General features: G+C 48.7%; 1 protein-coding gene across 4 annotated transcripts; it reads left to right on the forward strand.

The window, feature by feature from the left end:
- Positions 1-117: 117 nt before the first annotated feature.
- On the forward strand, positions 118-26,829 carry LOC144601084 (uncharacterized). 4 transcript variants are annotated; one of them, XM_078413014.1, is made up of 4 exons: positions 118-197; positions 7,507-7,747; positions 13,439-13,533; positions 22,903-26,829. In XM_078413014.1, exon 4 carries the CDS (start codon positions 23,025-23,027, stop codon positions 26,463-26,465), a length of 3,441 nt encoding a protein of 1,146 aa, XP_078269140.1. In that variant the 5' UTR covers positions 118-197; positions 7,507-7,747; positions 13,439-13,533; positions 22,903-23,024; the 3' UTR covers positions 26,466-26,829. The 4 variants fall into 4 exon arrangements, with proteins under 4 accessions (XP_078269140.1, XP_078269141.1, XP_078269139.1 ...); XM_078413015.1 differs by lacking the exons at positions 118-197; positions 7,507-7,747 and having other exon boundaries at positions 12,551-13,533; XM_078413013.1 differs by lacking the exons at positions 118-197; positions 7,507-7,747; positions 13,439-13,533 and adding an exon at positions 21,191-21,320.
- The last annotated feature ends 470 nt before the right edge of the window (positions 26,830-27,299 follow it).

Genomic DNA, 27,299 nt, shown 5'->3' on the forward strand with positions numbered 1-27,299 from the left:
CGGGGAGCCGGGCGCGGGGTCAGTCAGCACCGAGGAGCGGCCCCCGGCTGCGGGGACAATCGGTGCGGCCCTCGGGGACACTGTGGCCCGCCACCTGGGGACGGTGCGGCCATGGGTAACACACCGGAGAGTTACTTCCGATCCGCAGAGCCCGTTTGGAAGCGCAAACATGGATTCCCTGCCCCCTAGATAGTCTGGTCAGTAGACACAGGGAACTGCGGATGCGGCTTCACAAAAAAGGACACAAAGCGCTGGAGTAACGCAGCCGGTCAGAAAAAAAAGAGTCACGACTCGAAAGATCCCCGCACGTTAACACGACCCGACACACACGAGGGACAGTTTATGTACATTTACATCAGGTCAATTAACCTGCACACCTGTACGTCTTTGCTGTGTTGAAAGAAACCCTCAGTGGGGGTGGAATCCGAGTCTCCGGCGCTGAATGCGGTGTAAGGTAGCAACTCTACCGCTGGAAGGCAGTAGCTCTACCGCTGCGTCACCGGGATTCTATATAATAAATATAATACAAAGGAAGCGCAGATGCAAGTCTATTCCGAAGATCGACGCAACTCAGTGGGTCGGGGAGCATGTTTCGGGTTGGGACTGATTCTGGTGGGGGGAGGGTGCCGGTCCTTCCCCCTCTCCCTCCGGTCAGTGCAGGTGCTGGCAGCATGTGAACGCATGCGCATCGATTGCACCGTGATGGATAGACCTGTTTCTGGCTCGCGGGGGGTTGTGGGTAAAAGGCGGCCATGGGGAACACACGAGCGCTTTACTGCTGAACCGCTGAGCGTATTTGGAAACACAAGCATGGGTCACTGCCCACCAAGGAGTCTGATCAGTAGATGCAAGAAACTACGGGTGCTGGTTTACAAAAATATGCACATCGTGTTATCGTAAAGCATCAGATCTGAAGGGCCCTGAATCAAAGTATAACCTATCCACGTTCCTGAGGGATGCTGCCTGACCCACTGAGGTATATCAGCACTTGGCCAGTTTACTTTCAGCCTCGCTGTCACGGTTTGACGTTTTATAGAGTTCATCATGGAGACTCATGTTGTCGACGGTTATTGGTTCATAAGTCTGAATTGCGACACTTGTAAACGTAATGGTTTTCACAACTAAACGACTAGGTCGTTTGTGAGAGGTCACTTGTTCTCCAGATACAAGGACCAAGTGTCTGTTGTCCATTGGGGAAGGCTGAGCCGGTGATTTCAGGTCCATGTCCATGGCGCCCGCTTTACCCAGAAACCTCCGCGCCCCAGAACCCGCCCTATGTTGCAGGCGATACCAGGCGCGGAGAGCCCCCCGGAAGTGGTGCGGCGCTTACGGTCTGCGGACAAAAGACTCCGGAGTGTGAGAGAGAGGTAAAAAGGGATAATTGATTTAGACTAAGGACCCTGAGAAATAGCTGACCCGACTGTGCTCGGCTAGATAAGAACCGCAAGAACAAATGGTGACATTCCAAGGATAAGGGCAAGATAACCAAAGAACTAGGAGATAGGCAATAGACAATAGACAATAGGTGCAGGAGTAGGCCATTCAGCCCTTTGAGCCAGCACCGCCATTCAATGCGATCATGGCTGATCACTCTCAATCAGTACCCCGTTCCTGCCTTCTCCCCATACCCCCTCACTCCGCTATCCTTAAGAGCTCTATCCAGCTCTCTCTTGAAAGCATCCAACGAACTGGCCTCCACTGCCTTCTGAGGCAGAGAATTCCACACCTTCACCACACTCATGACCGAAAAAGTACTTCATCATCTCCGTTCTAAAAAAATTTCTTCCTCATCTCCGTTCTAAGTCCAGTTTATACCGGCTCTGCGCCAAGGGGCCTGTCCGCTACAGTGCAGCACCTAGTTAGTTTAAAGCGTGGATACAGGCGCTCTCGGCCCACCTGGACCGCGCCGATCAGCGATCCCTGAATATTAACACTATCCAATACCCACCAAGGACAATTTTAAAAAAACATTTTACCAAGCCAATATGTTCAAATTTGTTATGCTATTTTGTTTCCTTACTTTTTATCCTCCCAAGGACATTACTCAATAATTGCATATTACAGTTTACCAGAAGGTACAAAAACGTTCAAATGTCACATTGTATCAGGCAATCATTGTAATACAATAGTGGCTTCTGTATCTGCAATGCACTCGACTCCCTGAAAGAGACCTCCACTGGGGAACTTTGTGATGCTGTTGTTTGTAATTCCTGTAACTGCCTGGAATTTAATATCTTGGATCTGTGACAAATAAATGAGTTCTGTTGTAAACCCTGCGTATCTTTTGCATGCAATGTATATACAGAGGGCATTCGGCCACATGGGGTGACTCCAATAGAATGTTCTTGTACTTCCTCTTCCTCTGTTTGCTCCGGGGAGGGTGAGAGGGTGAAACTTGTCTTTGGTTCTTGAGTCTGACAGTTCCAATATTCGGCATTTGTAAGTGTAATGATTTTCACAAGTGATCGACCAGAGAGGTCGCTTGTACGTGGACTCTCCACAAACAAGGACCAAGTGGCTGCTGCCCATTGGGGAAGGCTGAGCCGGTGATTTCAGGTCATGTCCATGGCGCCCTCTTTACCCAGAAGCCTCCGCGACCCAGAACTCGCCCTATGTTGCAGGCGATACCAGGCGCGGAGAGCCCCCGGAAGTGGTGCTGCCAAGGCGCGCATGCGGTCCGCGGACAAAAGACTCCGGAGGATCGGCGGCAGGTAGGAGTGGGGAGCCGGGCACGGGGTCAGTCAGCACCGAGGAGCGGCCCCCGGCTGCGGGGACAATCGGTGCGGCCCTCGGGGACACTGTGGCCCGCCACCTGGGGACGGTGCGGCCATGGGTAACACACCGGAGAGTTACTTCCGATCCGCACAGCGCGTTTGGAAGCGCAAACATGGATTCCCTGCCCCCTAGATAGTCTGGTCAGTAGACACAGGGAACTGCGGATGCGGCTTCTCAAAAAAGGACACAAAGCGCTGGAGTAACGCAGCCCGTCAGAAAAAAAGGGCCCCGGCTCGAAAGATCCCCGCACGTTAACACGACCCGACACACACGAGGGACAGTTTATGTACATTTACACCGTCAATTAACCTACGTCTTTGCTGTGTTGAAAGAAACCGTCAGTGGGTGTGGAATCCGAGTCTCCGGCGCTGAACTAGTACGGTTGGGGGGAGGGACTCAAACACAGATAGCTAATAGGCAGTGTGTGAGGCAGGAGGCAGAAAAGGGAAACACTCAGACCCAATATGTAGGAGAGAAAGAAGGGAAAAGAAATAAACTGAGAATAAGAAATGATGGGTCCCTTAAATGTGTATATTTTAATGCTAGGAGCATTGTAAGAAAGGTGGATGAGCTTAGAGCCTGGATTGACATCTGGAAGTATGATGTTGTGGCGATCAGTGAAACATGGTTGCAGGAGGGTTGCGATTGGCAATTAAATATTCCAGGATTTCATTGTTTCAGATGTGATAGAATCGGAGGGGCAAGAGGTGGGGGTGTTGCATTGCTTGTCAGGGAGGATATCACAGCAGTGCTTTGGCAGGACAGACTAGAAGGCTCGATTAAGGAGGCTGTTTGGGTGGAACTCAGAAATGAGAAAGGTTTAGCAACACTTATAGGGGTGTATTATAGACCGCCAAATAGGGAACGAGAATTGGAAGAGCAAATATGTAAGGAGATAGCAGATATTAGTAGTAAGCACAGAGTAGCGATTGTGGGTGATTTCAATTTTCCGTATATAGACTGGGAATCACATTCTGTTAAAGGGCTGGATGGTTTGCAGTTTGTAAAATGTGTGCAGGATAGTTTTTTGCAGCAATACGTAGAGGTGCCTACCAGAGATGGGGCAGTGTTGGACCTCCTGTTGGGAAATGAGACGGGTCAGGTGACGGAGGTATGTGTTGAGGAGCACTTTGGGTCTAGTGATCACAATGCCATTAGTTTCAATATAATTATGGAGAAGGTCAAATCTGGACCAAGGGTTGAGATTTTGGATTGGAGAAAGGCTAATTTTGAGGAGATGACAAAGGATTTAAAAGGAGTGAAATGGGACATTTTGTTTTATGAGAAGGATATAATAGAGAAATGGAGGATATTTAAAGGTGAAATTTTGAGAGTACAGAGTCTTTATGTCCCTGTTCGGTGGAAAGGAAAGAATAATAATTTGAAAGAGCCGTGGTTTTCCAGGGAAATTGGACACTTGGTTCGGAAAAAGAGGGAGATATACAATAAATATAAGCGGCAGGGAGTAAATTAGGTTCTTGAGGAATATAAAGAATGTAAAAGGAATCTTAAGAAGGAAATTAGAAAAGCGAAAAAAAGATATGAGGTTGCTTTGGCAAGTAATGTAAAAGTAAACCCCAAGGGGTTCTACAGATATGTCAATAGCAAAAGGATAGCGAGGGTTAAAATTGGTCCATTAGAGAGTCAGAGTGGACAGCTATGTGCTGAGCCGGAAGAAATGGGGGAGATATTAAACAATTTCTTTTCTTCGGTATTCACCGAGGTTAAGTGTGGTAAGCGAAACAAGTAGAGTAGTGATGGAAATTATGAGGATTAAAGAAGAGGAGGTACGGACACTTTTGAAAAATATAAAAGTGGATAAGTCTCCAGGTCCTGATACGATATTCCCTAGGACATTGAGGGAAGTTAGTGCAGAAATAGCAGGGGCTATGACGGAAATATTTCAAACGTCATTAGAAACGGGGATGGTGCCGGAAGATTGGCGCATTGCGCATGTTGTGCCTTTGTTTAAAAAAGGTTCTAAAAGTAAACCTAGCAATTATAGACCTGTTAGTTTGACGTCTGTGGTGGGAAAATTAATGGAAAAGATACTTAGGGACAATATATATAATTATATGGATAAACAAGGCCTGATTAGAAACAGTCAACATGGATTTGTGCCTGGAAGGTCATGTTTGACTAATCTTCTTGAATTTTTTGAAGAGGTTACCAGGGAAATTGATAAGGGCAAGGCTGTGGATGTTGTCTATATGGACTTCAGTAAGGCATTTGACAAGGTTCCACATGGTAGGTTGATTAAGAAGGTTAAATCGTTGGGTATTAATAGTGAGGTTGCAAGATGGATTCAACAATGGCTGAATGGGAGATACCAGAGGGTAATGGTTGACAACCGTATGTCAGGTTGGCGGCCAGTGTCTAGTGGAGTACCCCAAGGATCTGTGTTGGGTCCACTGTTGTTTGTCATTTACATTAATGATCTGGATGATGGTGTGGCAAATTGGATTAGTAAATATGCAGATGATACTAAGATAGGTGGTGTAGTTAATAATGAAGTAGAGTTTCAAAGTCTACAGAGAGACTTGGGCCTTTTGGAAGGGTGGGCTGAAAGATGGCAGATGGAGTTTAATGCTGATAAGTGTGAGGTGCTGCATTTTGGTAGGACAAATCAAAATAGGACGTACAGGGTAAATGGGAGGGAATTGAGGAATGCAGTGGAACAGAGGGATCTGGGAATAACTGTGCATTGTTCCCTGAAGGTGGAATCTCATGTGGATAGGGTGGTGAAGAAGGCGTTTGGTATGCTTGCCTTTATAAATCAGAGCATCGAATATAGAAGTTGGGATGTAATGTTAAAATTGTACAGGGCATTGGTGAGGCCGAATCTGGAGTATGGTGTGCAGTTTTGGTCGCCAAATTATAGGAAGGATGTCGACAAAATGGAGAGGGTACAGAGAAGATTTACTAGAATGTTGCCTGGGTTTCAGCACTTAAGCTACAGAGAAAGGTTGAACAGGTTGGGTCTTTATTCTTTGGAGCGTAGAAGGTTGAGGGGGGACTTGATAGATGTTTTTTAAATTTTAAGAGGGACGGACAGAGTTGACGTGGGTAGGCTTTTCCCCTTGAGAGTGGGGAAGATTCCAACAAGGGGACATAACTTTAGAATTGAGGGACAAAAGTTTAGGGGTAACATGAGGGGTAATTTCTTTACTCAGAGGGTGGTGGCTGTGTGGAATGAGCTTCCGGTGGAAGTGGTGGAGGCAGGCTCGATTTTATTATTTAAGAGTAAATTTTATTATTTAAGAGTAAATTGGATAGGTATATGGATGAGATGTTTCCGTGCTGTAGTTGTTATATGGTTTATATGGTTATATGAATGCGGTGTAAGGTAGCAACTCTACCGCTGGAAGGCAGTAGCTCTACCGCTGCGTCACCGGGATTCTATATAATAAATATAATACAAAGGAAGCGCAGATGCAAGTCTATTCCGAAGATCGACGCAACTCAGTGGGTCGGGGAGCATGTTTCGGGTTGGGACTGATTCTGGTGGGGGGAGGGTGCCGGTCCTTCCCCCTCTCCCTCCGGTCAGTGTAGGTGCTGGCAGCATGTGAACGCATGCGCATCGATTGCACCGTGATGGATAGACCTGTTTCTGGCTCGCGGGGGGTTGTGGGTAAAAGGCGGCCATGGGGAACACACGAGCGCTTTGCTGCTGAACCGCTGAGCGTATTTGGAAACACAAGCATGGGTCACTGCCCACCAAGGAGTCTGATCAGTAGATGCAAGAAACTACGGGTGCTGGTTTACAAAAATATGCACATCGTGTTATCGTAAAGCATCAGATCTGAAGGGCCCTGAATCAAAGTATAACCTATCCACGTTCCTGAGGGATGCTGCCTGACCCACTGAGGTATATCAGCACTTGGCCAGTTTACTTTCAGCCTCGCTGTCACGGTTTGACGTTTTATGGAGTTCATCATGGAGACTCATGTTGTCGACGGTTATTGGTTCATAAGTCTGAATTGCGACACTTGTAAACGTAATGGTTTTCACAACTAAACGACTAGGTCGTTTGCGAGAGGTCACTGTTGTTCTCCAGATACAAGGACCAAGTGTCTGTTGTCCATTGGGGAAGGCTGAGCCGGTGATTTCAGGTCCATGTCCATGGCGCCCTCTTTACCCAGAAACCTCCGCGCCCCAGAACCCGCCCTATGTTGCAGGCGATACCAGGCGCGGAGAGCCCCCCGGAAGTGGTGCGGCGCTTACGGTCCGCGGACAAAAGACCGGAGTGTGAGAGAGAGGTAAAAAGGGATAATTGATTTAGACTAAGGACCCTGAGAAATAGCTGACCCGACTGTGCTCGGCTAGATAACAACCGCAAGAACAAATGGTGACATTCCAAGGATAAGGGCAAGATATCCAAAGAACTAGGAGAGAGGGCAAGATAGCCAGAGAACAAGGGGGAAGGGCATGAACTACTCTGTACTGCGCCTGCCTAATAAGATAAATGAATATTGCAAAAACGCCCAGCATGACAAGATGCCTAATTTAAATGCACATGGGATGTATGATGTGGGAGGCAACAGGGGCGGTGTCGGTAGATTGGGCACCTCAGTGCTCCGATTGGAAGGAGCCCAAAGGGGAGGAATTAAAGGTGTGACAATTGTAAATTGATGTGAATAAAAAGAAGGGATTTTCCCGACCTCGGTGTGTCTCGACAGGGGAGGCACCCAACTCTGCAGACTTGCAAATAAAATATACTTGTTTCTCTAGATTTGCCTCGAGCATCGTGATTGTGAGCACTCACATTTGCATCTCACAAGCTTGGGGGCTCGTCCGGGATCGCCACTCCGGCCGGCTGACGGGAGTATACGGAAGAAAGGACGGTGCACCCCCGCTGAGTTCAGCGGTCTCAGACTCCTTGCTTGCCGTCAGCGGTTTGAGCGAGAAACAAGTGGGAGTAGCAGGAAATCGCGAGGAGCCAAATCGAGTGATTCTTGTGCACAGGACCCGGGTAAGAAAACTGACTATTAAGTACTACTCGGGCGATTACAGCTAAGATCGGAGGGGAATTCCGATCGGGAGCATAAAAGATCGGAGGGGAATTCCGATCGGGAGGATGGGCAGTGAAAACGGAAAGCCCAAAAGGGAGGGGAAGGGCGGTAAGTCCAACCCCCGCATTCCGCCTGATAGTCCGTTGGGGCGAATGCTGAGCCATTGGGGGCAGGGAAAAACCCAGGGATTGGAGAAGACAAAAATGATTCAATTCTGTTATTTTGAGTGGCAGAAATACCCGATCAAAGGGAGTTCAGTCTGGTGGCCACGACTGGGCTCCGATGAGGATTGAGTACGGCAGGCATTAAATGTGTTTGTTAATTCAAAAGCTTCCCCTAATCTGGAGGAAAGTTGTTATGCTTGTAAGGGGAAAGCGAAGAATAAATCCTGAAAGAATCGCGGGAATCACAGGCTTGCCGATGCCTCGGAATAAATATTCAAGGAATATAGTAGAACTATAGAAGATAGAAATGGCGTAATAGGTAGCACAGTGACTATAGAGACGGAACGGAGTGAGAACAAGGACTGCATTTAAACTGACTGACCAAGTGCACTAACATAAGACAAAGAGTGGGGATAAATGGGTCCCTTTCAGAATGGCAGGCAGTGACTAGTGGGGTACCGCAAGGCTCGGTGTTGGGACCGCAGCTATTTACAATATACATCAATGACTTGGATGAAGGGATTAAAAGTACCATTAGCAAATTTGCCGATGATACAAAGCTAGGTGGCAGTGTGAACTGAGGAAGATGCTATGAGGTTGCAGGGTGACTTGGACAAGTTGTGTGAGTGGGCGGATGCATGGCAGATGCAGTTTAATGTGGATAAGTGTGAGGTTATCCACTTTGGTGGTAAGAATGGGAAGGCAGATTATTATTTGAATGGTGTCAAGTTAGGAAAAGGGGACGTACAACGTGATCTGGGTGTCTTAGTGCATCAGTCACTGAAAGGAAGCATGCAGGTACAGCAGGCACTGAAGAAAGCCAATGGAATGTTGGCCTTCATAACAAGAGGAGTTGAGTATAGGAGCAAAGAGGTCCTTCTGCAGTTGTACAGGGCCCGAGTGAGACCGCACCTGTAGTACTGTGTGCAGTTTTGGTCTCCAAATTTGAGGAAGGATATTCTTGCTATTGAGGGCATGCAGCGTAGGTTTACTAGGTTAATTCCCGGAATGGCGGGACTGTCATATGTTGAAAGACTGGAGCGACTAGGTTTGTATACACTGGAATTTAGAAGGATGAGAGGGGATCTTATCGAAACGTATAAGATTATTAAGGGGTTGGACATGTTAGAGGCAGGAAACATGTTCCCAATGTTGGGGGAGTCCAGAACCAGGGGCCACAGTTTAAGAATAAGGGGTAGGCCATTTAGAACAGAGATGAGGAAAAACTTTTTTAGTCAGAGAGTTGTGAATCTGTGGAATTCTCTGCCTCAGAGGGCAGTGGAGGCCAATTCTCTGAATACATTCAAGAGAGAGCTAGATAGAGCTCTTAAGGATAGCGGAGTCAGGGGGTATGGGGAGAAGGCGGGAACGGGGTACTGATTGAGAATGATCAGCCATGATCACATTGAATGGCGGTGCTGGCTCGAAGGGCTGAATGGCCTCCTCCTGCACCTATTGTCTATTAAGACGAATACAATGAATAAAATAACTGCAGTTGAACTACTAAGTAGGAAGTTCCCCGTATCCAAAGAGGATATTAAAAAAACACTGAGAAATGGGAAAAAAGGACAAAAAATTGGTTACGAAATGGCCCACGGAATGATATAAATATGATATAAATTTTGATATATTTATATTTTGATATAAATATGTGTGATGAAATGGGAGTGTTAATTAAGAACTATAAGTCTAAGGATAAATCAGAAACCCGAGTTAAAAAAAAAAGAACTGGACGTACTTAAATTGTTTAGAATAGGAGAAAGGCTGCAGGACCTCAGGGACCTCAGGGACAGAAAGATTTATGGGCCCCGTCAGGCAGCAAATGAGGAGTATGAGGGAGACAGCAACACAGAAACACAGGCGAGTAATCAGCAGGCATCAGAGAGAAGGCAAAACTGTGAGAATGAAGCAGAATTAGAAAGTGATGGGGAAAGAACAAGGGAGTGTAGAAGGGAAATAGAGGCATCCATAAAGTGCTTAGAGATAGAGATAAGGGAGGTGGAAAAAGATATGGAAAGAAAAATAAAGGAAAGCCAGGGGTACGCCCAGAGAAGAATGAGGTGGGAAAGTATACAGATAGAACCACAACAGGAGATGGAGAAGGATACGGCAGGGGCCGGGGAAATACGGGTACGGGACAAGGTTGGAGGACAGGGCCTTCAAGATGTTATTTTTGTAATAAGGAAGGACACTTCAAAAGGGAGTGCCCTGAGCTTGTAGCGGAGTCCCGCACGTACAGTATGATGGAAAATGAATAGGGGGGTCAGGGGTTCCTGTCCTTGGGGTCGAGAGACTATAGAAGGGAGCCCCTGGTAAATGTAAAAATAGGACCCCAAGGAGAAGATACGGTGTTCATGGTAGATTCAGGAGCGGAGCGATCAAGTGTGACCAAAGTACCAACAGGTACGGAGGAAGGACAAGGGAGAGTAAAAATAACCGGGGTAGGGGGAACTGTGATGGTAGCTCCCGAGATAGGAGGAGTGAATGTAAGGTATGGAAACCGGGAGGCGGTAGAGGACCTGATCTTAGTACCCCAGGCTGGCGTAAATTTAATGGGCAGAGATTTACAAATACAATTGGGAATAGATTTACGGACAAAAAGTAGAGAAGACTTGGAAGAACAGCCTCTGGCTGAGGGCAGCCGGTGGTTTATAGACGGGTCCTCCAGATGTATAGATGGAAAAAGACATAGTGGATATGGTATAGTGAATGGGGAAACTATGGAGGAAATTGAAAGTGGCAATCTGCCTGGTAGTTGGTCAGCCCAATCTTGTGAATTATACGCATTAATGAGAGCTTTGGAACTATTGGAGGGAAAGGAAGGAACAGTGTATACCGACTCAAAATACACCTTTGGGGTAGTACACACCTTTGGGAAGATCTGGAAAGAGCGAGGAATGATAACAGCTCGGGGGGGGGGGAAAGAATTAGCGCATGAGCAATTGATAGGACAGACACTGGAGGCCTTGCAGAAACCAGAACGGGTAGCCATAGCACATATCATATCATATATATACAGCCGGAAACAGGCCTTTTCGGCCCTCCAAGTCCGTGCCGCCCAGCGATCCCCGTACATTAACACTATCCTACACCCACTAGGGACAATTTTTACATTTACCCAGCCAATTAACCTACATACCTGTACGTCTTTGGAGTGTGGGAGGAAACCGAAGATCTCGGAGAAAACCCACGCAGGTCACGGGGAGAACGTACAAACTCCTTACAGTGCAGCACCCGTAGTCAGGATCGAACCTGAGTCTCCGGCGCTGCATTCGCTGTAAAGCAGCAACTCTACCGCTGCGCAGTGAATCAGAAGGGTAACACCCTGGAAGCCCGAGGAAATAGGGCAGCGGATGAGGTGGCAAAGAGAGCGGCCACAGATCAGACGGTAGAAATGATGTCACTGAGACCTTTAAGGGAACCAGAGGAAAAGATACCTATCTTTGGTGAAAAAGAACAGGAACACATGAGAGAAATGGGAGCCCAGCGTACCCCAAATGGGAAATGGTGGACACCGGATGGAAAGCAGCTATTGAGCAAAGAAATTATAAGTGAGTTATTAGGGAGGCTGCATGGGCAAAGCCATTGGGGAACCCAAGCCCTCTGTGATACCATCCTCAGGACCTACGCTTGCCATGGGATGTATACCATGGCCAAACAAGTCATAGGGGGTTGTGTAATATGTCAGCGAATCAACAAGAAAATCATGAGAGCAGTCCCAGGAGGAGGACAACCATTGGCAATAAGGCCCTTCCAAAGAATACAGATAGACTTCACCGAGTTGCTCCGACTACAGAGATGGAAATACCTGTTAGTGGTAGTGGACCATTTCACTAGATGGGTAGAGGCATTCCCTACAGCAACTGCCACCTCACAGTCGGTAGCCAAGGTATTATTGGAGCAAATTATACCCAGATATGGGATTGTGGAAACAATAGACTCGGATAGAGGGACCCATTTTGCCTCCGAAACACATAAAATGATATGTGAAGCATTAGGAATTGAATGGAAATTGCATACACCATGGCATCCCCAGAGTTTCGGAAAGGTGGAAAGAATGAATGGCACCTTGAAGACCCAAATCACCAAGTTAGTAGAGGAAACGAGACTCCCCTGGACCGTGCCTTCCGATAGCCTTGTTAAGAATCCGAACGGCACCTCGGAAAGACATAGGGGTATCACCATATGAGATGTTATTCGGGCTCCCGTACTTAGGAAAGATAGAAGGGGTCCCAACAATACCAGGGAACGACGTGTTCCTAAGGAACTATTTACTGGCAGTATCCCAATCTCTTGCAGAACTAAAAAACTAAAGGATTACGGACCCAGAGCCCGCTACTGGATTTTCCGATTCACTCAGTCGAGGCTGGAGACTGGGTACTAATAAAAATGTGGACTGGATCAACTACCTATACTACAATCAACTACACTTTATAAATTACACTCGAGATGCGGTTGAAGGATTAGCGGAACAACTGACAGCTACCAGCCTAATGGCCTGGCAAAATCGCATGGCCTTGGACATGCTACTGGATGAGAAAGGGGGGGTGTGTGTGATGTTTGGGGAACAATGTTGCACCTACATCCCCAACAACACTGCTCCTGATGGGTCCGTGTCAAGGGCCCTAGCAAGTCTCACCTCCCTGTCTATCGAATTGACCGAGAACTCTGGAGTAGACACCTCCTGGACCGGGTTTCTAGACTCCTGGTTTGGGAAATGGAAGCACATCTTTACATCAGCCCTAACATCAGTGGTAGTTGTGATGGGTTGATGTGTCTATTCGGATGTTGTATCATTCCCTGCATACGGGGGTTGTCTCAGCGATTGATAGAGACAGCCCTGACAAAGAACGACATCGCCATGATGGCCTGTAGAATACAGTATGACCAGCAGGAGGAATATAGAGAGGCAAAGACTCTGCTGCTAGCACTAGAAAAGGAGGAAATAGTATAAATCAAAGTAGCGTGGCATAAGAAAAAGGGTGGATTGTGAGAGAGAGGTAAAAAGGGATCATTGATTTAGACTAAGGACCCTGAGAAATAGCTGACTCGACTGTGCTCGGCTAGATAACAACCGCAAGAACAAATGGTGACATTCCAAGGATAAGGGCAAGATATCCAAAGAACTAGGAGAGAGGGCAAGATAACCAGAGAACAAGGGGGAAGGGCATGAACTACTCTGTACTGCGCCTGCCTAATAAGATAAATGAATATTGCAAAAACGCCCAGCATGACAAGATGCCTAATTTAAATGCACATGCGATGTATGATGTGGGAGGCAACAGGGGCGGTGTCGGTAGATTGGGCACCTCAGTGCTCCGATTGGAAGGAGCCCAAAGGGGAGGAATTAAAGGTGTGACAATTGTAAATTGATGTTAATAAAAAGAAGGGATTTTCCCGACCTCGGTGTGTCTCGAGAGGGGAGGCACCCAACTCTGCAGACTTGCAAATAAAATATACTTCTTTCTCTACATTTGCAACTCACAGGAGGATCGGCGGCAGGTAGGAGCGGGGTGCCGGGCGCGGGGCCAGTCAACACTGAGGAACGGCCCGAGATAAATGGTTATCTCGCACAGGTCGGAGTGAGTCGTGTAGTTATTAAATTTTGAAGTGATTCTTAGTACCTGAACTGATGTACAGCACTTTGGTCAACGTGGGTTGTTTTTAAATGTGATATCTATCTTCTATCTTATACTATTAAAACTCAGATCTTGTGAATGTGTGTTATGTATATTTGTTTCATATTTATATCTGTGATTTCGCTGATTTCGGCAAAACGGTGAACCGTAGCGCCACGATTTTTGCACCGCCTTAATCACCACGCGGTTCGCTGCTGGAAAATGATATTTTTATTTAATTCGGTCGCATATTTTTAAAGTTACAGAGGTTTTAAAGCGCTGCACCCCCCCCCCTTTTCAGGGGGGCGCTGTGGTGCGGATTTAGTCTTCAGCGTGTGACGTCACAATGCCCCTGTGAGATGAGCTCGAGCTGACCCCCCTTCCCCCCCCCCCCCCCCCCCGCGGCATTCAGCGTGTGACGTCACAATGGACAAGCAGCTGCTATTGGGTGTCTACTCTTTACAGAGGTTTTAAATTTAAATATTTTTATTTCTAACCTTTATTTTCAAGGTCTTCAGCTTGTGACCTCACAATGCTTGTGTGAGATGGGTGCTACATTGTTTCGAAAAGCACTTACATATCGCCGTGAGAAGCACTAAGTAACCGCGAATGTTTCAAAAAAAGCACTAATTGTTTTAAAGTAGTGTTTTTTGTCATTGCAAGTCACTTAACATACACAGATCAGCATGGGGCGGTTGGAGCAGCGTCCGGGCGGTAGGTTTAAAAACCCAGCGCGGGGCTTGTTCACACAGAGGCCCAGGAGCTGTTGGAGGCGGTTGGAGCAGCGTCCGGGCGGTAGGTTTAAAAACCCAGCGCGGGGCTTTGTTCACCCAGAGGCCCAGTTGGAGCGTTGGCGTAAAAACGTTCCCACACACTTTAAAAGAAGTGTTCTGGAGGAAGCCGCTGATTGGTGGAAGCGGACTAGAGGAAGCAGCTGATTGGGCGTTGTAATTCTGCTTTTTATTCGTACTTTTAGTTAAGGGTTCGGTGAGTTCAGGGTTCAGGAAGTTAAGGGTTCAGTGAGTTAAGGGTTCAGTGCTTTTTAGTAAAGGTACAGTTTAAAAGATTAAGAGGGATTTGATTTAATTTGGGGGTAAGACATGTCAGATGAGATCGGCCCCGTGGAATGCTCATCCTGCAACATGTGGGAGATCAAGGATATTGTCGGTGTCCCTGATGACTACGTGTGCAGGAAGTGTGTCCAGCTGCAGCTCCTGGCAAACCGCATTGAACGGTTGGAGCTGCGGTTGGACTCATTCTGGAGCATCCACGATGCTGAGAAGGTCGTGGATCGCACGTATAGTGAGTTGGCCACACCACAAGTAAAAGATAAGAGGACAGAAAGGAAACGGGTGGCCACTAGCCAGCGTAGCAGTAGGCAGGTAATGCAGGAGTCCCCTGCGGTCATCTCCCTCCTAAACAGATATGCCATTTTGGATACTGTTGGGGGAGATGCCTCATCAGGGGAAGGCAGCAGCAGCCAAGTTCATGGGACCATGGGTGGCTCTGCGGCAAAAGAGGTGAGGAAAAAGAGTGGAAGTGATAGGGGATTCAATTGTAAGGGGAATAGATAGGCGTTTCTGCGGCCGCAAACGAGACTCCAGGATGGTATGTTGCCTCCCTGGTGCAAGGGTCAGGGATATCTCTGAGCGGCTGCAGGACATTCTGAAGGGGGAGGGTGAGCAGCCAGTTGTCGTGGTGCACGTTGGCACCAACGATTTAGGTAAAAAGCGGGATGAGGTCCTACAAGGTGAATTTAGAGAGCTAAGAGATAAACTAAAAAGTAGGACCTCAAAGGTAATAATCTCTGGATTACTACCAGTGCCACGTGCTAGTCAGAGTAGGAATAGGAGGATATTTCATATGAATACGTGGCTTGAAAAATGGTGCAAGGGGGAGGGATTGAAAATTTTAGGACATTGGAACCAGTTCTGGGAGAGGTGGGACCAGTACAAACAGGACGGTCTGCACCTGAGCTGGAATGGAACCAATGTCCTAGGGGGAGTGTTTGCTAGTGCTGTCGGGGAGAATTTAAACTAATGTGGCAGGGGGATGGGAGCTGGAGCAGAGAGATAGAGGGGAGTAAAATGAGGGTAGAAGCAACAGGTAGCAAGGTGAAAAGTAAAAGTGGCAGGCAGACAAATCCAGGGCAAAAATCAAAAAGGGCCACTTTTCAACATAATGGTACAAGGGGTAAGAGAGTTGTAAAAACAAGCCTGAAGGTTTTGTGTCTCAATGCAAGGAGTATACGTAATAAGGTGGATGAATTAAATGTGGAGATAGTTATTAATGATTATGATATAGTTGGGATTACGGAGACATGGCTCCAGGGTGACCAAGGCTGGGAGCTCAACATCCAGGGATATTCTATATTCAGGCGGGATAGACAGAAAGGAAAAGGAGGTGGGGTAGCGTTACTGGTTAGAGAGGAGATTAAAGCAGTGGAAAGGAAGGACATTAGCTTGGAGGAAGTGGAATCGATATGGGTAGAGCTACGAAACACTAAGGGGCAGAAAACGCCAGTGGGAGTTGTGTACAGGCCACCTAACAGCAGTAGGGAGGTTGGGGATGGCATCAAGCAGGAAATTAGAAATGCATGCACTAAAGGCGCAGCAGTTATAATGGGTGACTTCAATCTACATATAGATTGGTTGAACCAAACTGGCAGGGGTGCTGAGGAAGAGGATTTCTTGGAATGTTTGAGAGATGGTTTTCTAAACCAACATGTCGAGGAACCAACGAGAGAACAGGCCATTCTAGACTGGGTATTGAGTAATGAGGAAGGGTTAGTTAGCAGTCTTGTTGTGCGAGGCCCCTTGGGCAAGAGTGATCATAATATGGTAGAGTTCTTCATTAGGATGGAGAGTGACAAAGTCGATACAGAAACAAGTGTTCTGAACTTAAAGAAAGGTAACTTTGAGGGTATGAGGCGTGAATTGTCCAAGATAGACTGGCGATTGATGCTGAAAGGGTTGACGGTGGACATGCAATGGAAGGCATTTAAAGGTCGCATGGATGAACTACAACAAGTGTTCATCCCAGTTTGGCAAAAAAACAAACCAGGAAAGGTAGTGCATCCGTGGCTAACAAGGGAAATCAAGGATAGTATTAAAACAAAAGAAGAAGCATACAGATTAGCCAGAAAAAAGTAGCATACCAGAGGACTGGGAGAAATTCAGAGTCCAGCAGAGGAGGACAAACGGCTTAATTAGGAAAGGGAAAATAGATTATGAGGGAAAACTGGCAAGGAACATAAAAACAGACTGCAAAAGCTTTTATAGATATGTCAAGAGAAAAAGATTAGTTAAGGCAAATGTAGGTCCCTTGCAGTCGGAAACAGGTGAATTGATCATAGGGAACAAGGAGATGGCAGACAAATTGAACAAATACTTTGGTTCTGTCTTCACTAAGGATGACATAAACCGTCTGCCGGAAATAGCAGGGGACCGGGGGTCTAAAGAGATGGAGGAACTGAGGGAAATCCAGGTTAGTCGGGAAGTGGTGTTAGGTAAATTAAATGGATTAAAGGCAGATAAATCCCCAGGGCCAGATAGGCTGCATCCCAGAGTGCTTAAGGAAATAGCCTCAGAAATAGTGGATGCATTAGTGATAATTTTTCAAAACTCTTTAGATTCTGGAGTAGTTCCTGAGGACTGGAGGGTAGCTAATGTAACCCCACTTTTTAAAAAGGGAGGGAGAGAGAAAACGGGGAATTATAGACCAGTTAGCCTAACATCGGTAGTGAGGAAAATGCTAGAGTCAGTTATTAAAGATGTGATTGCATTACATTTGGAAAGTGGTGAAATCATCGGACAAAGTCAGCATGGATTTACCAAAGGCAAATCATGTCTGACGAATCTTATAGAATTTTTCGAGGATGTAACTAGTAGAGTGGATAAGGGAAAACCAGTCGATGTGTTATATCTGGACTTTCAGAAGGCCTTCGACAAGGTCCCACATAGGAGATTGGTGTACAAACTTAAAGCACACGGTATTGAGGGTTCAGTGTTGAGGTGGATAGAAAATTGGTTGGCGGACAGGAAGCAAAGAGTAGGAATAAACGGGACCTTTTCGGAATGGCAGGCAGTGACTAGTGGGATACCGCAAGGCTCAGTGCTGGGACCCCAGTTATTTACAGTGTATATTAATGATTTGGACGAGGGAATTGAATGCAACATCTCTAAGTTTGCGGATGACACGAAGCTGGGTGGCAGTGTTAGCTGCGAGGAGGATGCTAGGAGGCTGCAGAGTGACTTGGATAGATTAGGCGAGTGGGCAAATGCATGGCAGATGCAATATAATGTGGATAAATGTGAGGTTATCCACTTTGGCGGCAAGAACAGGAAAGCAGAGTATTACCTGAATGGTGACCGATTGGGAGAAGGGGAGATGCAACGTGACCTGGGTGTCATGGTGCACCAGTCATTGAAAGCAAGCATGCAGGTGCAGCAGGCAGTGAAGAAAGCGAATGGTATGTTGGCATTCATAGCAAGAGGATTTGAGTTTAGGAGCAGGGAGGTTCTGCTGCAGTTGTACAGGGCCTTGGTGAGACCGCACCTGGAGTATTGTGTGCAGTTTTGGTCTCCTAACCTGAGGAAAGACGTTCTTGCCTTAGAGGGAGTACAGAGAAGGTTCACCAGATTGATCCCTGGGATGGCGGGACTTACATATGAGGAAAGACTAGATAGACTGGGCTTGTACTCGCTGGAATTTAGAAGACTGAGGGAGGATCTTATAGAAACATATAAAATTCTTAAGGGGTTGGAGAGGCTAGATGCGGGAAGATTGTTCCCGATGTTGGGGGAGTCCAGAACCAGGGATCACAGCTTAAGGATAAGGGGGAAGTCTTTTAGGACCGAGATGAGAAAACATTTTTTCACACAGAGAGTGGTGAGTCTGTGGAATTCTCTGCCACAGAAGGTAGTTGAGGCCAGTTCATTGGCTATATTTAAGAGGGAGTTAGATGTGGCCCTTTTTGCTAAAGGGATCAGGGGGTATGGAGAGAAGGCAGGTACAGGTTACTGAGCTGGATGATCAGCCATGATCATATTGAATGGCGGTGCAGGCTCGAAGGGCCGAATGGCCTACTCCTGCACCTATTTTCTATGTTTCTATGGGGCCCCTATGCTCGTGGGCCACCGGGGCAAGTGTTTCGAAAAAAGCACTTAGAGTGTGTCTGGGGAGAGAGAGAATGGGGGGTCTGAGAATGGGGACGGGAGGGGGACAACAGGGGTCGTTGTGGAGGGGGCTTGGTGGTGGGAAAAGAGGGGTACTGGGAAAAGAGGAGGTCCCCCTTCCCCCCTCAACCCCTTCCTCCCCCCTCCTTCCCACCTCCATCCCCACTCCCTCCTCCCCCTCCCTCCCCAACTCCCTCCCCACCTCCCTCACCCCTCCCCCCCCTAACTCCCCCCTCCCCTACTCCCTCCCCCCCTCCCTTCACCCATCCCTCTCCCCCTCCCCCCTCCTTCCACCCTCCCTCCCCCCCCCTCCCGGGGAGGTCCCCCTCCCTCCCCCTTCCCCCTCCCCCTTCCCCCCTCCCCTCCTCCCTCCACACCTCCCTCCCTCCCCCTTCCCTCCCTCCGCTCCTCCCGGTTACAATGGAAACCCTACGAGGATGGGCCCAACGGGGAAAGAGGGGTACTGGGAAAAGGGGAGGTCCCCCTCCCTCCCCCCTACCCTTCCCCCCCTCCCCTCCCCCCTCCCTCCCCCTCCCCTCCTCCCTCCACACCTCCCTCCTCCCTCCCTCCCCCTTCCCTCCCTCCCCTCCTCCCGGTTACAATGGAAACCCTACGAGGACGGGCCCAACGGGGAAAGAGAGGTACTGGGAAAAGGGGAGGTCTTCCCCCCTCCCCCTACTCCCTCCCCCCTACCCCCCCTCCCCCCATACCCCTCTCCCCTTCCCCCCTCCCTCCCCCTCCCCTCCACACCTCCCTCCTCCCTCCCTCCCCCTTCCCTGCCCCCCACTCCCCTCCCGGTTACAATGGAAACCCTACGAGGACGGGCCCAATGGGCACACTTGTGCTAGTATACAAATAAAGTTGACTTGACTTTTTGATCAAGTCGTGGAGATCTAGTTTGTGTCTTCACATGATTTTTTAAAAAAAATCAAAATAGGCTTTATTCGAGAAATAAATATATACAATGCCTGATCTTTACAAAACTCCGTCCGGCGGCTACACGTACATTCAATACTGCTTACACAAATCACACAATGTTTACCCCACACCCTTACCACTCACGATTCACGCTGTGGAGAAACCGTTTGCCTGTCTCCATTGTGGGAAGAGATTCGTTGAATCATCTGCGTTACAGGTACACCAGAGAATTCACACTGGGCAGAGGCCATTCACCGGCTCTGAGTGTGAGAAGGGATTCAACTGAGCTTTCCAACTGGTGACCCACTAGCAAGTTCATGCTGTGAAAGAAACATTTCTCTGCCCCGATTGTGGGAAGGGGTAAACTCAGGCAGACAGCCTGGAGAAACACCAGCTTATTCACAACGAAGGAGAGGCCACTCACCTGCACTGTGGGAAGGGATTCACTCATTCATCTGCGTTACAAATACACTGGAGAATTCACACTGGGGAGAGGCCGTTCGTCTGTTCAGAGTGTAGGACAGGATGCAAACAATCTTCTCACTGAACAGACACCAGCTCCCTAGTAGTGCAGGCCGAATGGTGTTAAAAGCACTGGAGAAGTAGTAAAAACATGACTCTCACAATGCTTCCCGGCTTCCCTGATGATTCCAATGGAATGTTCTAGTACTCCCTCTTCCTCTGTTTAGTCCGGGGAGGGTGAGTGGGTGAAACTTGTATCTGGTTCATGAGTCTGACAGTTTCAATATTCGGCAATAGACAATAGGTGCAGGAGTAGGCCATTCTGAAAAAATTACTTATAACTTAAGGAACAAATATGATACGTTTTAAAATATTTGGCGCCCTTATTTACAAAAAATGGGTCTATACACATAGAAGAGTTGCTGATATTCTCGTTGGTCCTTTTGGGGGAGAAGTACATATACATAAATAGTTTATTCTGATTGGAACTCCACGGAGCGTGTTCAGAACTTCCACCACCCAGGCAATCTTTCTGTTTTCTTTATCTTTCCTTTCTTTTTCTTATTAAGGATTAATACAAGGGGAGGGATCTGGGAGGGGGGTTGGGAGGGATGACTTGTTTAAAAAAGTTCTGCAAAACTTAAAATAAAATATTTTAAAAACATTTTTTTTTAAAGGAGTAGGCCATTCAATGTGATCATGGCTTATCATTCTCAATCAGTATCCCGTTCCTGCCTTCTCCCCAAACCCCCTGACTCCGCTCTCCTTAAGAGCTCTATCTAGCTCTCTCTTGAATGCATTCAGAGAATTAGCCTCCACTGCCTTCTGAGGCACTTGTAAGTGTAATCATTTTCACAAGTGATCGACCAGACTCTCCACATACAAGGACCAAGTGGCTGCTGTCCATTGGGGAGCGGTGATTTCAGGTCATGTCCATGGCGCCCTCTTTACCCAGAAACCTCCGCGCCCCAGAACTCGCCCTATGTTGCAGGCGATACCAAGCGCGTAGGCGCGGAGAGCCCCCGGAAGCGATGCTGTCCGCGGACAAAAGACTCCGGAGGATCGGCGGCAGGGAGGAGCGGGGAGCCGGGCGCGGGGGTCAGTCAGCACTGAGGAGCGGCCCCCCGGCTGCGGGGACGATCGGTGCGGCCCTCGGGGACACGGTGGGAGCGCATTGAATGCACGGACAGAGCGGTGAGAGGAAGCGTCCCGACCCGGACCACGACCCGCGCACCTTCCCCACCCACCCATGAGTCTGTAGGAAGGGTCTCGACCCGAAATGTCACCCGCCCCTTCTCTCCAGAGATGCTGCCTGACCCAGGGCCGTCTTTACAGCATTATGGGCCCCGGGCAAAGCAGTGTACTGGGGCCCCTCCTCCTCCTCCTCCCACTCTCCCCGTCGCCCCCACCGTTACTCTCCCCCACCCCCCTTTCCCTACCAGCCCCCCCTGTCGTGCCGGCGAAAAGCACTTACCGGAAAGCACTTAGGGATGGACTTAGGGTGCTACATTGTGGTGAAAAGCACTTACAGATCGCTGTGAGAAGCACTTAGGTATGGAAAAGCAAAGCACTTAGGGAGCTAATTGTTGCGAAACAGATCGCTGTGAGAAGCACTTAGGGATGGAAAATGTTGCGAAAAAAAACACTTATTGAACCTACATTTTTAAAGTAGTATTTATTTATTGCAAGTCTCTTAACATACACAGATCAGCATGAGGCCCCTATGCTCGTGGGGCCCCGGGCAAGTGCCCATCAGGCCCATGCGTTAAGACGGCCCTGTCTGAGGGGTCGCTACTTGTGACGTTCAATGACATTGCCGTTGTCATGTTCACCACCGACAAGCCACACTGGGACAGGGCCACCAAGGACCAGAATGTCCACTAGACCAGCCACAGATACACCGTGTTGCTCATTGTGGGGACATGGGACTTGCCCAACAGGTGAGGAGTGAAAACCTGGGCCAAATCCCGGATGGAGGAGTGGCTGAAATGGACCGCTGTGGTGCAGACAGAAAGAAATTTGGCAGCTGGACACAAAATGCTGGAGGAACTCAGCTGGACAGACATCATCTCTGGATAGAAGGAAAGGTGTGACAGTTTGGGTCGAGACCGTCCTTCAGGCTGAGAGTCAGGGGAGATGGAGATGAGGAAGTGTAAGGTGTGTGAACGAGGCAAAGGTAATGGAGATCTAGGAAAATGTAGAATAGATCATTGTTAGCTAGGAGTAGGTCACAACAAAGCAAACATAGATAAAATGTAATCGGGGACAGTCAGACTGGTCAGAGAACAGGGAAAGGGGCGGGTTGTTGAAAGAGGGAAAAGCAAGGGTGACTTGAAGATAAAGAAGTCAATATTCATAATGGCAAAAGTCAGCCAATTTGCTGTTGAGCCCAGACAGAAAATGGGGGCTTGTTCCTCCACCTTACTTTCAGGCTCACTGTCACAGTGTGATGTCACAGTTCACCTCAGATATAGAAGTTGTCTGAAACACTGATCTTTACCTGTTAATCGTTTACCTGTCCGGGGTATGACTGCGGATGGTCATACAGCCCTGAAGTGAACAAAGAGAAAGATGATTGAACCTTATTACTTTCCATCTCAGTGAGGAATATGGAATCTGCTGTGGTGGATGTTTATGTTAAATTTTATGTGCATGCAGTCTTGTTGCTTTTCACTTAGTATGGCTGTATGGTAACTCAAATTTCACTGTACCTTAATTGGTACATGTGATAATAAATTGATCTTGAAATCTAATTTACTCTAAACTCTTTTTCCAGGGTAGAAGAAGCAGAGGATTGATGTCCGGGAATCTCAAACTCATTCATTTCACCGGCACCTGAATGCGTGGGAGGGATTCGCTGTGTCAGTTGATCCGACCAGAGGCCAGAGAGTTCACAGCATGGAGAAATTACGCGCCGGCTCTGAGTGTGAGCACGGATTACAACAATCTTCCCACCTCGTGACCCAACGGCAAGTTCACACCGTGGAGAAGCCATTTACCTGCCCCGATTGTGGGAAGGGATTCCCTGAAGCGGACAGCCTGAGGAGGCACCAACAAATCCACACTGGGGAGAGGCCGTTTGTCTGCTCCATGTGTGGAAAGGGATTCGCTCGTTCATTTTCGTTGTTGATGCACCAGCGAATTCACACCGGCGAGAGGCCGTTTATCTGCTCTGAGTGTGGGAAGGGGTTCAAACAAGCCTGCCACCTGGTGGTCCACTGGCAAGTTCACGCTGTGAAGAAACCATTTCCCTGTCCGGCTTGCGGGAAGGGATTCACTCAGGCAGTCAACCTGGAGCGGCACCAGCTTATTCACACCAAGGAGAGGCCACACACCTGCGCTGAATGTGGGAAGGGTTTTTTAAATTTGTCTGCGTTGCAGATCCACCGGAGAACTCACACCGGCGAGAGGCCCTTCGTCTGCTCCGAGTGTGGGAAGGGATTCAGCCAATCTTCTCACCTGAAGGGACACCACCGGCAAGTTCACGCTGTGGAGAAACCGTTTGCCTGTCCCGATTGTGGGAAGGGATTCTCTCGAGCGACCCAGCTGACGTGGCACCAGCAGATTCACACCGGCCAGAGGCCGTTCGCCTGCCTCGAGTGCGGAAAGGGGTTCATTGAATCGTCTCAGTTGCTGATCCACCAGAGAATTCACACGGGGGAGAAGCCGTTCGTCTGCTCTGAGTGCGGGAAGAGATTCATTGAATCAGCTGCGTTAGAGATACACCAGAAAATTCACACCGGAGAGAGGCCGCTCACCTGCTCTGAGCGCGGGAAGGGGTTCAACCAAGCTTCCCACCTAGTGACCCACCAGCAGGTTCACGCTGTGGACAAACCACTTGCCTGTCCCGATTGTGGGAAGGGATTCCCTGAAGCGGAGAGCCTGAGGAGGCACCAACAAATCCACACTGGGGAGAGGCCGTTTGTCTGCTCCGTGTGTGGAAAGGGATTCGCTCGTTCGTTTTCGTTGTTGATGCACCAGCGAATTCACACCGGCCAGAGGCCGTTCATCTGCTCTGAGTGTGGGAAGGGGTTCAACCAAGCCTCCCACCTGGTGGTCCACCGGCAAGTTCACGCTGTGAAGAAACCATTTCCCTGTCCGGCTTGCGGGAAGGGATTCACTCAGGCAGTCAACCTGGAGAGGCATCAGCTTATTCACACCAAGGAGAGGCCACACACCTGCGCTGAATGTGGGAAGGTTTTTTTTCATTCGTCTGAGTTGCAGATCCACCGGAGAACTCACACCGGGGAGAGGCCCTTCATCTGCTCTGAGTGCGGGAAGGGATTTACTAGTTTCTCTGTCATGACAACACACCAGAGAGTTCACACTGGGGAGAGGCCATTCACCTGTAGTGAGTGTGGGAAGGGATTCGCTCATTCATCGACGTTGGCAAGACACCAGAGTATTCACACCAGGCAGATGCCGTACAGCTGCTCTGAGTGTGCGAAGGGCTTTGCTCACTTTGATCAGCTGAGAATCCACCAGCGCGTGCACACTGGAGAGAAACCGTTTGCCTGTCCCGATTGTGGCAAGAGATTCACTCAAGCGGGCAGTCTGAAGAAGCACCAGCGAATTCACACCGGCGAGAGGCCGTTCATCTGCTCTGAGTGCGGGAAGGGGTTCAACCAAGCTTCCCACCTAGTGACCCACCAGCAACTTCACGCTGTGGACAAACCACTTGCCTGCCCCGATTGTGGGAAGGGATTCCCTGAAGCGGACAGCCTGAGGAGGCACCAACAAATCCACACTGGGGAGAGGCCGTTTGTCTGCTCCGTGTGTGGAAAGGGATTCGCTCGTTCATTTACGTTGTTGAGGCACCAGCGAATTCACACCGGCGAGAGGCCGTTCATCTGCTCTGAGTGTGGGAAGGGGTTCAAACAAGCCTGCACCCTGGTGGTCCACCGGCAAGTTCACGCTGTGAAGAAACCATTTCCCTGTCCGGCTTGTGGGAAAGGATTCACTCAGGCAGTCAACCTGGAGAGGCACCAGCTTATTCACACCAAGGAGAGGCCACTCACCTGTGCTGAATGTGGGAAGGGTTTTTTTAAATCGTCTGAGTTGCAGATCCACCGGAGAACTCACACCGGGGAGAGGCCCTTCGTCTGCCCCGAGTGTGGGAAAGGATTCAGCCAATCTTCTCACCTGAAGGTACACCACCGGCAAGTTCACGCTGGGGAGAAACCGTTTGCCTGTCCCGATTGTGGGAAGGAGTTCATTGGATCGTCTCAGTTGCTGATCCACCAGAGAATTCACACGGGGGAGAAGCCGTTCGTCTGCTCTGGGTGCGGGAAGAGATTCATTGGATCAGCTGCGTTAGAGATACACCAGAGAATTCACACCGGAGAGAGGCCACACACCTGTGCTGAATGTGGGAAGGGTTTTTTTTATTCGTCTCAGTTGCAGATCCACCAGAGAATTCACACCGGAGAGAGGCCACACACCTGCGCTGAGTGCGGGAAGAGATTTACTCGTTTGTCTGACATGACAACACACCAGAGAGTTCACACTGGTGAGAGGCCGTTCACTTGTAGTGTGTGTGGGAAGGGATTCGCTCATTCATCGTCGTTGGCAAGACACCAGAGTATTCACACCGGGCAGAAGCCACACACCTGCGCTGAATGTGGAGGAGGTTTTTTTCATTCGTCTGAGTTGCAGATCCACCGGAGAACTCACACCGGGGAGAGGCCCTTCGTCTGCCCAGAGTGTGGGAAGGGATTTATTAGTTTGTCTGTCATGACAACACACCAGAGAGTTCACACTGGGGAGAGGCCATTCACCTGTAGTGAGTGTGGGAAGGGATTCGCTCATTCATCGACGTTGGTAAGACACCAGAGTATTCACACCGGGCAGAAGCCGTACAGCTGCTCTGAGTGTGCGAAGGGCTTTGCTCACTTTGATAATCTGAGAATCCACCAGCGCGTGCACACTGGAGAGAAACCGTTTGCCTGTCCCGATTGTGGCAAGAGATTCACTCGAGTGGGCATTATGAAGAAGCACCGGCAAATTCACACCGAGGAGAGGCCGTTAACCGGTTCTGGGTGTGTGGAGGGGCTCAGCGAGCCGCGCACGGCAGAAGGGATCGTGGTGAGGCGGGGGCGCGTCCCGCAGAAACGGAAACCCGCCTGGGCAGGGAGCTCGCGCCGGGCGCCGCACAGCCTCGCTGCAGCAGACCCGGTCACAGATGCAGAGCCGGTCAAGTCCGGACCCCGTTGCCGGTCGCCACGAACAAAGACGGGCGCGGCAGCCAGAGAGACCACCCAGGACGAGCACGGCTGCCAAAGAGACCACCTGTCGTTGGAGTCTGCAGTTACCACTGCTGTTCATCACACCCAGGACTGAGCCCATATTCTCAATTAGTTTGGTTTAGTTTTTAGTTTAGAGAAACAGTGCAGAAAACGGCCCTTTTTGGCCCACCTGGTCGCTGTAAGGCAGCAACTCTGCCACTGCGCACAAGGATTGTATTATAGTTATTTAAAAATTCAGTGTCTTAGATAATTTGGTACAATTGTATTGTGGTGGGTGCGTTACCACGGTTTTGATTTGTAAGTATTATTTTGTATCGTAGTCGAATAGATTATTTTTGATTTTTTAAACCTGGTCACTGGCCACTGTTGGAGTTTGTTTTGTTGTTGTGAGTATCTATAGTATCATTTTACTGTTTGGAACTTCATGTCTTGGATATGTGACAAATAAATTAGGTCTGTTGTGAACCCTGTGTTTCTCTTGCATGCAATGTATATTTGGCCACCTGGGATGACTCCAATAAAATGATCTTGTATTTCCTCTCCTCTGTGCGCTCCGGGAAGGGAGGGGGGGATGACACCTGTCAATGCTGCACGAGTTCAAATATTCGGCACTTGTAAGTGTAGTGATTTCCACGAAGGAAGACATAAACCGTCTGCCGGAAATAGCGGGGGACCGGGGGTCTAATGAGATGGAGGAACTGAGGGAAATCCAGGTTAGTCGGGAAGTGGTGTTAGGTAAATTAAATGGATTAAGGAAGTAGCCTCAGAGTGCTTAAGGAAGTAGCCTCAGAAATAGTGGATGCATTAGTGATAATTTTTCAAAACTCCTTAGATTCTGGAGTAGTTCCTGAGGACTGGAGGGTAGCTAATGTAACCCCACTTTTCAAAAAGGGAGGGAGAGAGAAAACGGGGAATTATAGACCAGTTA

The sequence above is a fragment of the Rhinoraja longicauda genome, chromosome 16 (assembly GCF_053455715.1).
Source record: "Rhinoraja longicauda isolate Sanriku21f chromosome 16, sRhiLon1.1, whole genome shotgun sequence".
In the NCBI taxonomy this organism is placed as follows: domain Eukaryota; kingdom Metazoa; phylum Chordata; class Chondrichthyes; order Rajiformes; family Arhynchobatidae; genus Rhinoraja; species Rhinoraja longicauda.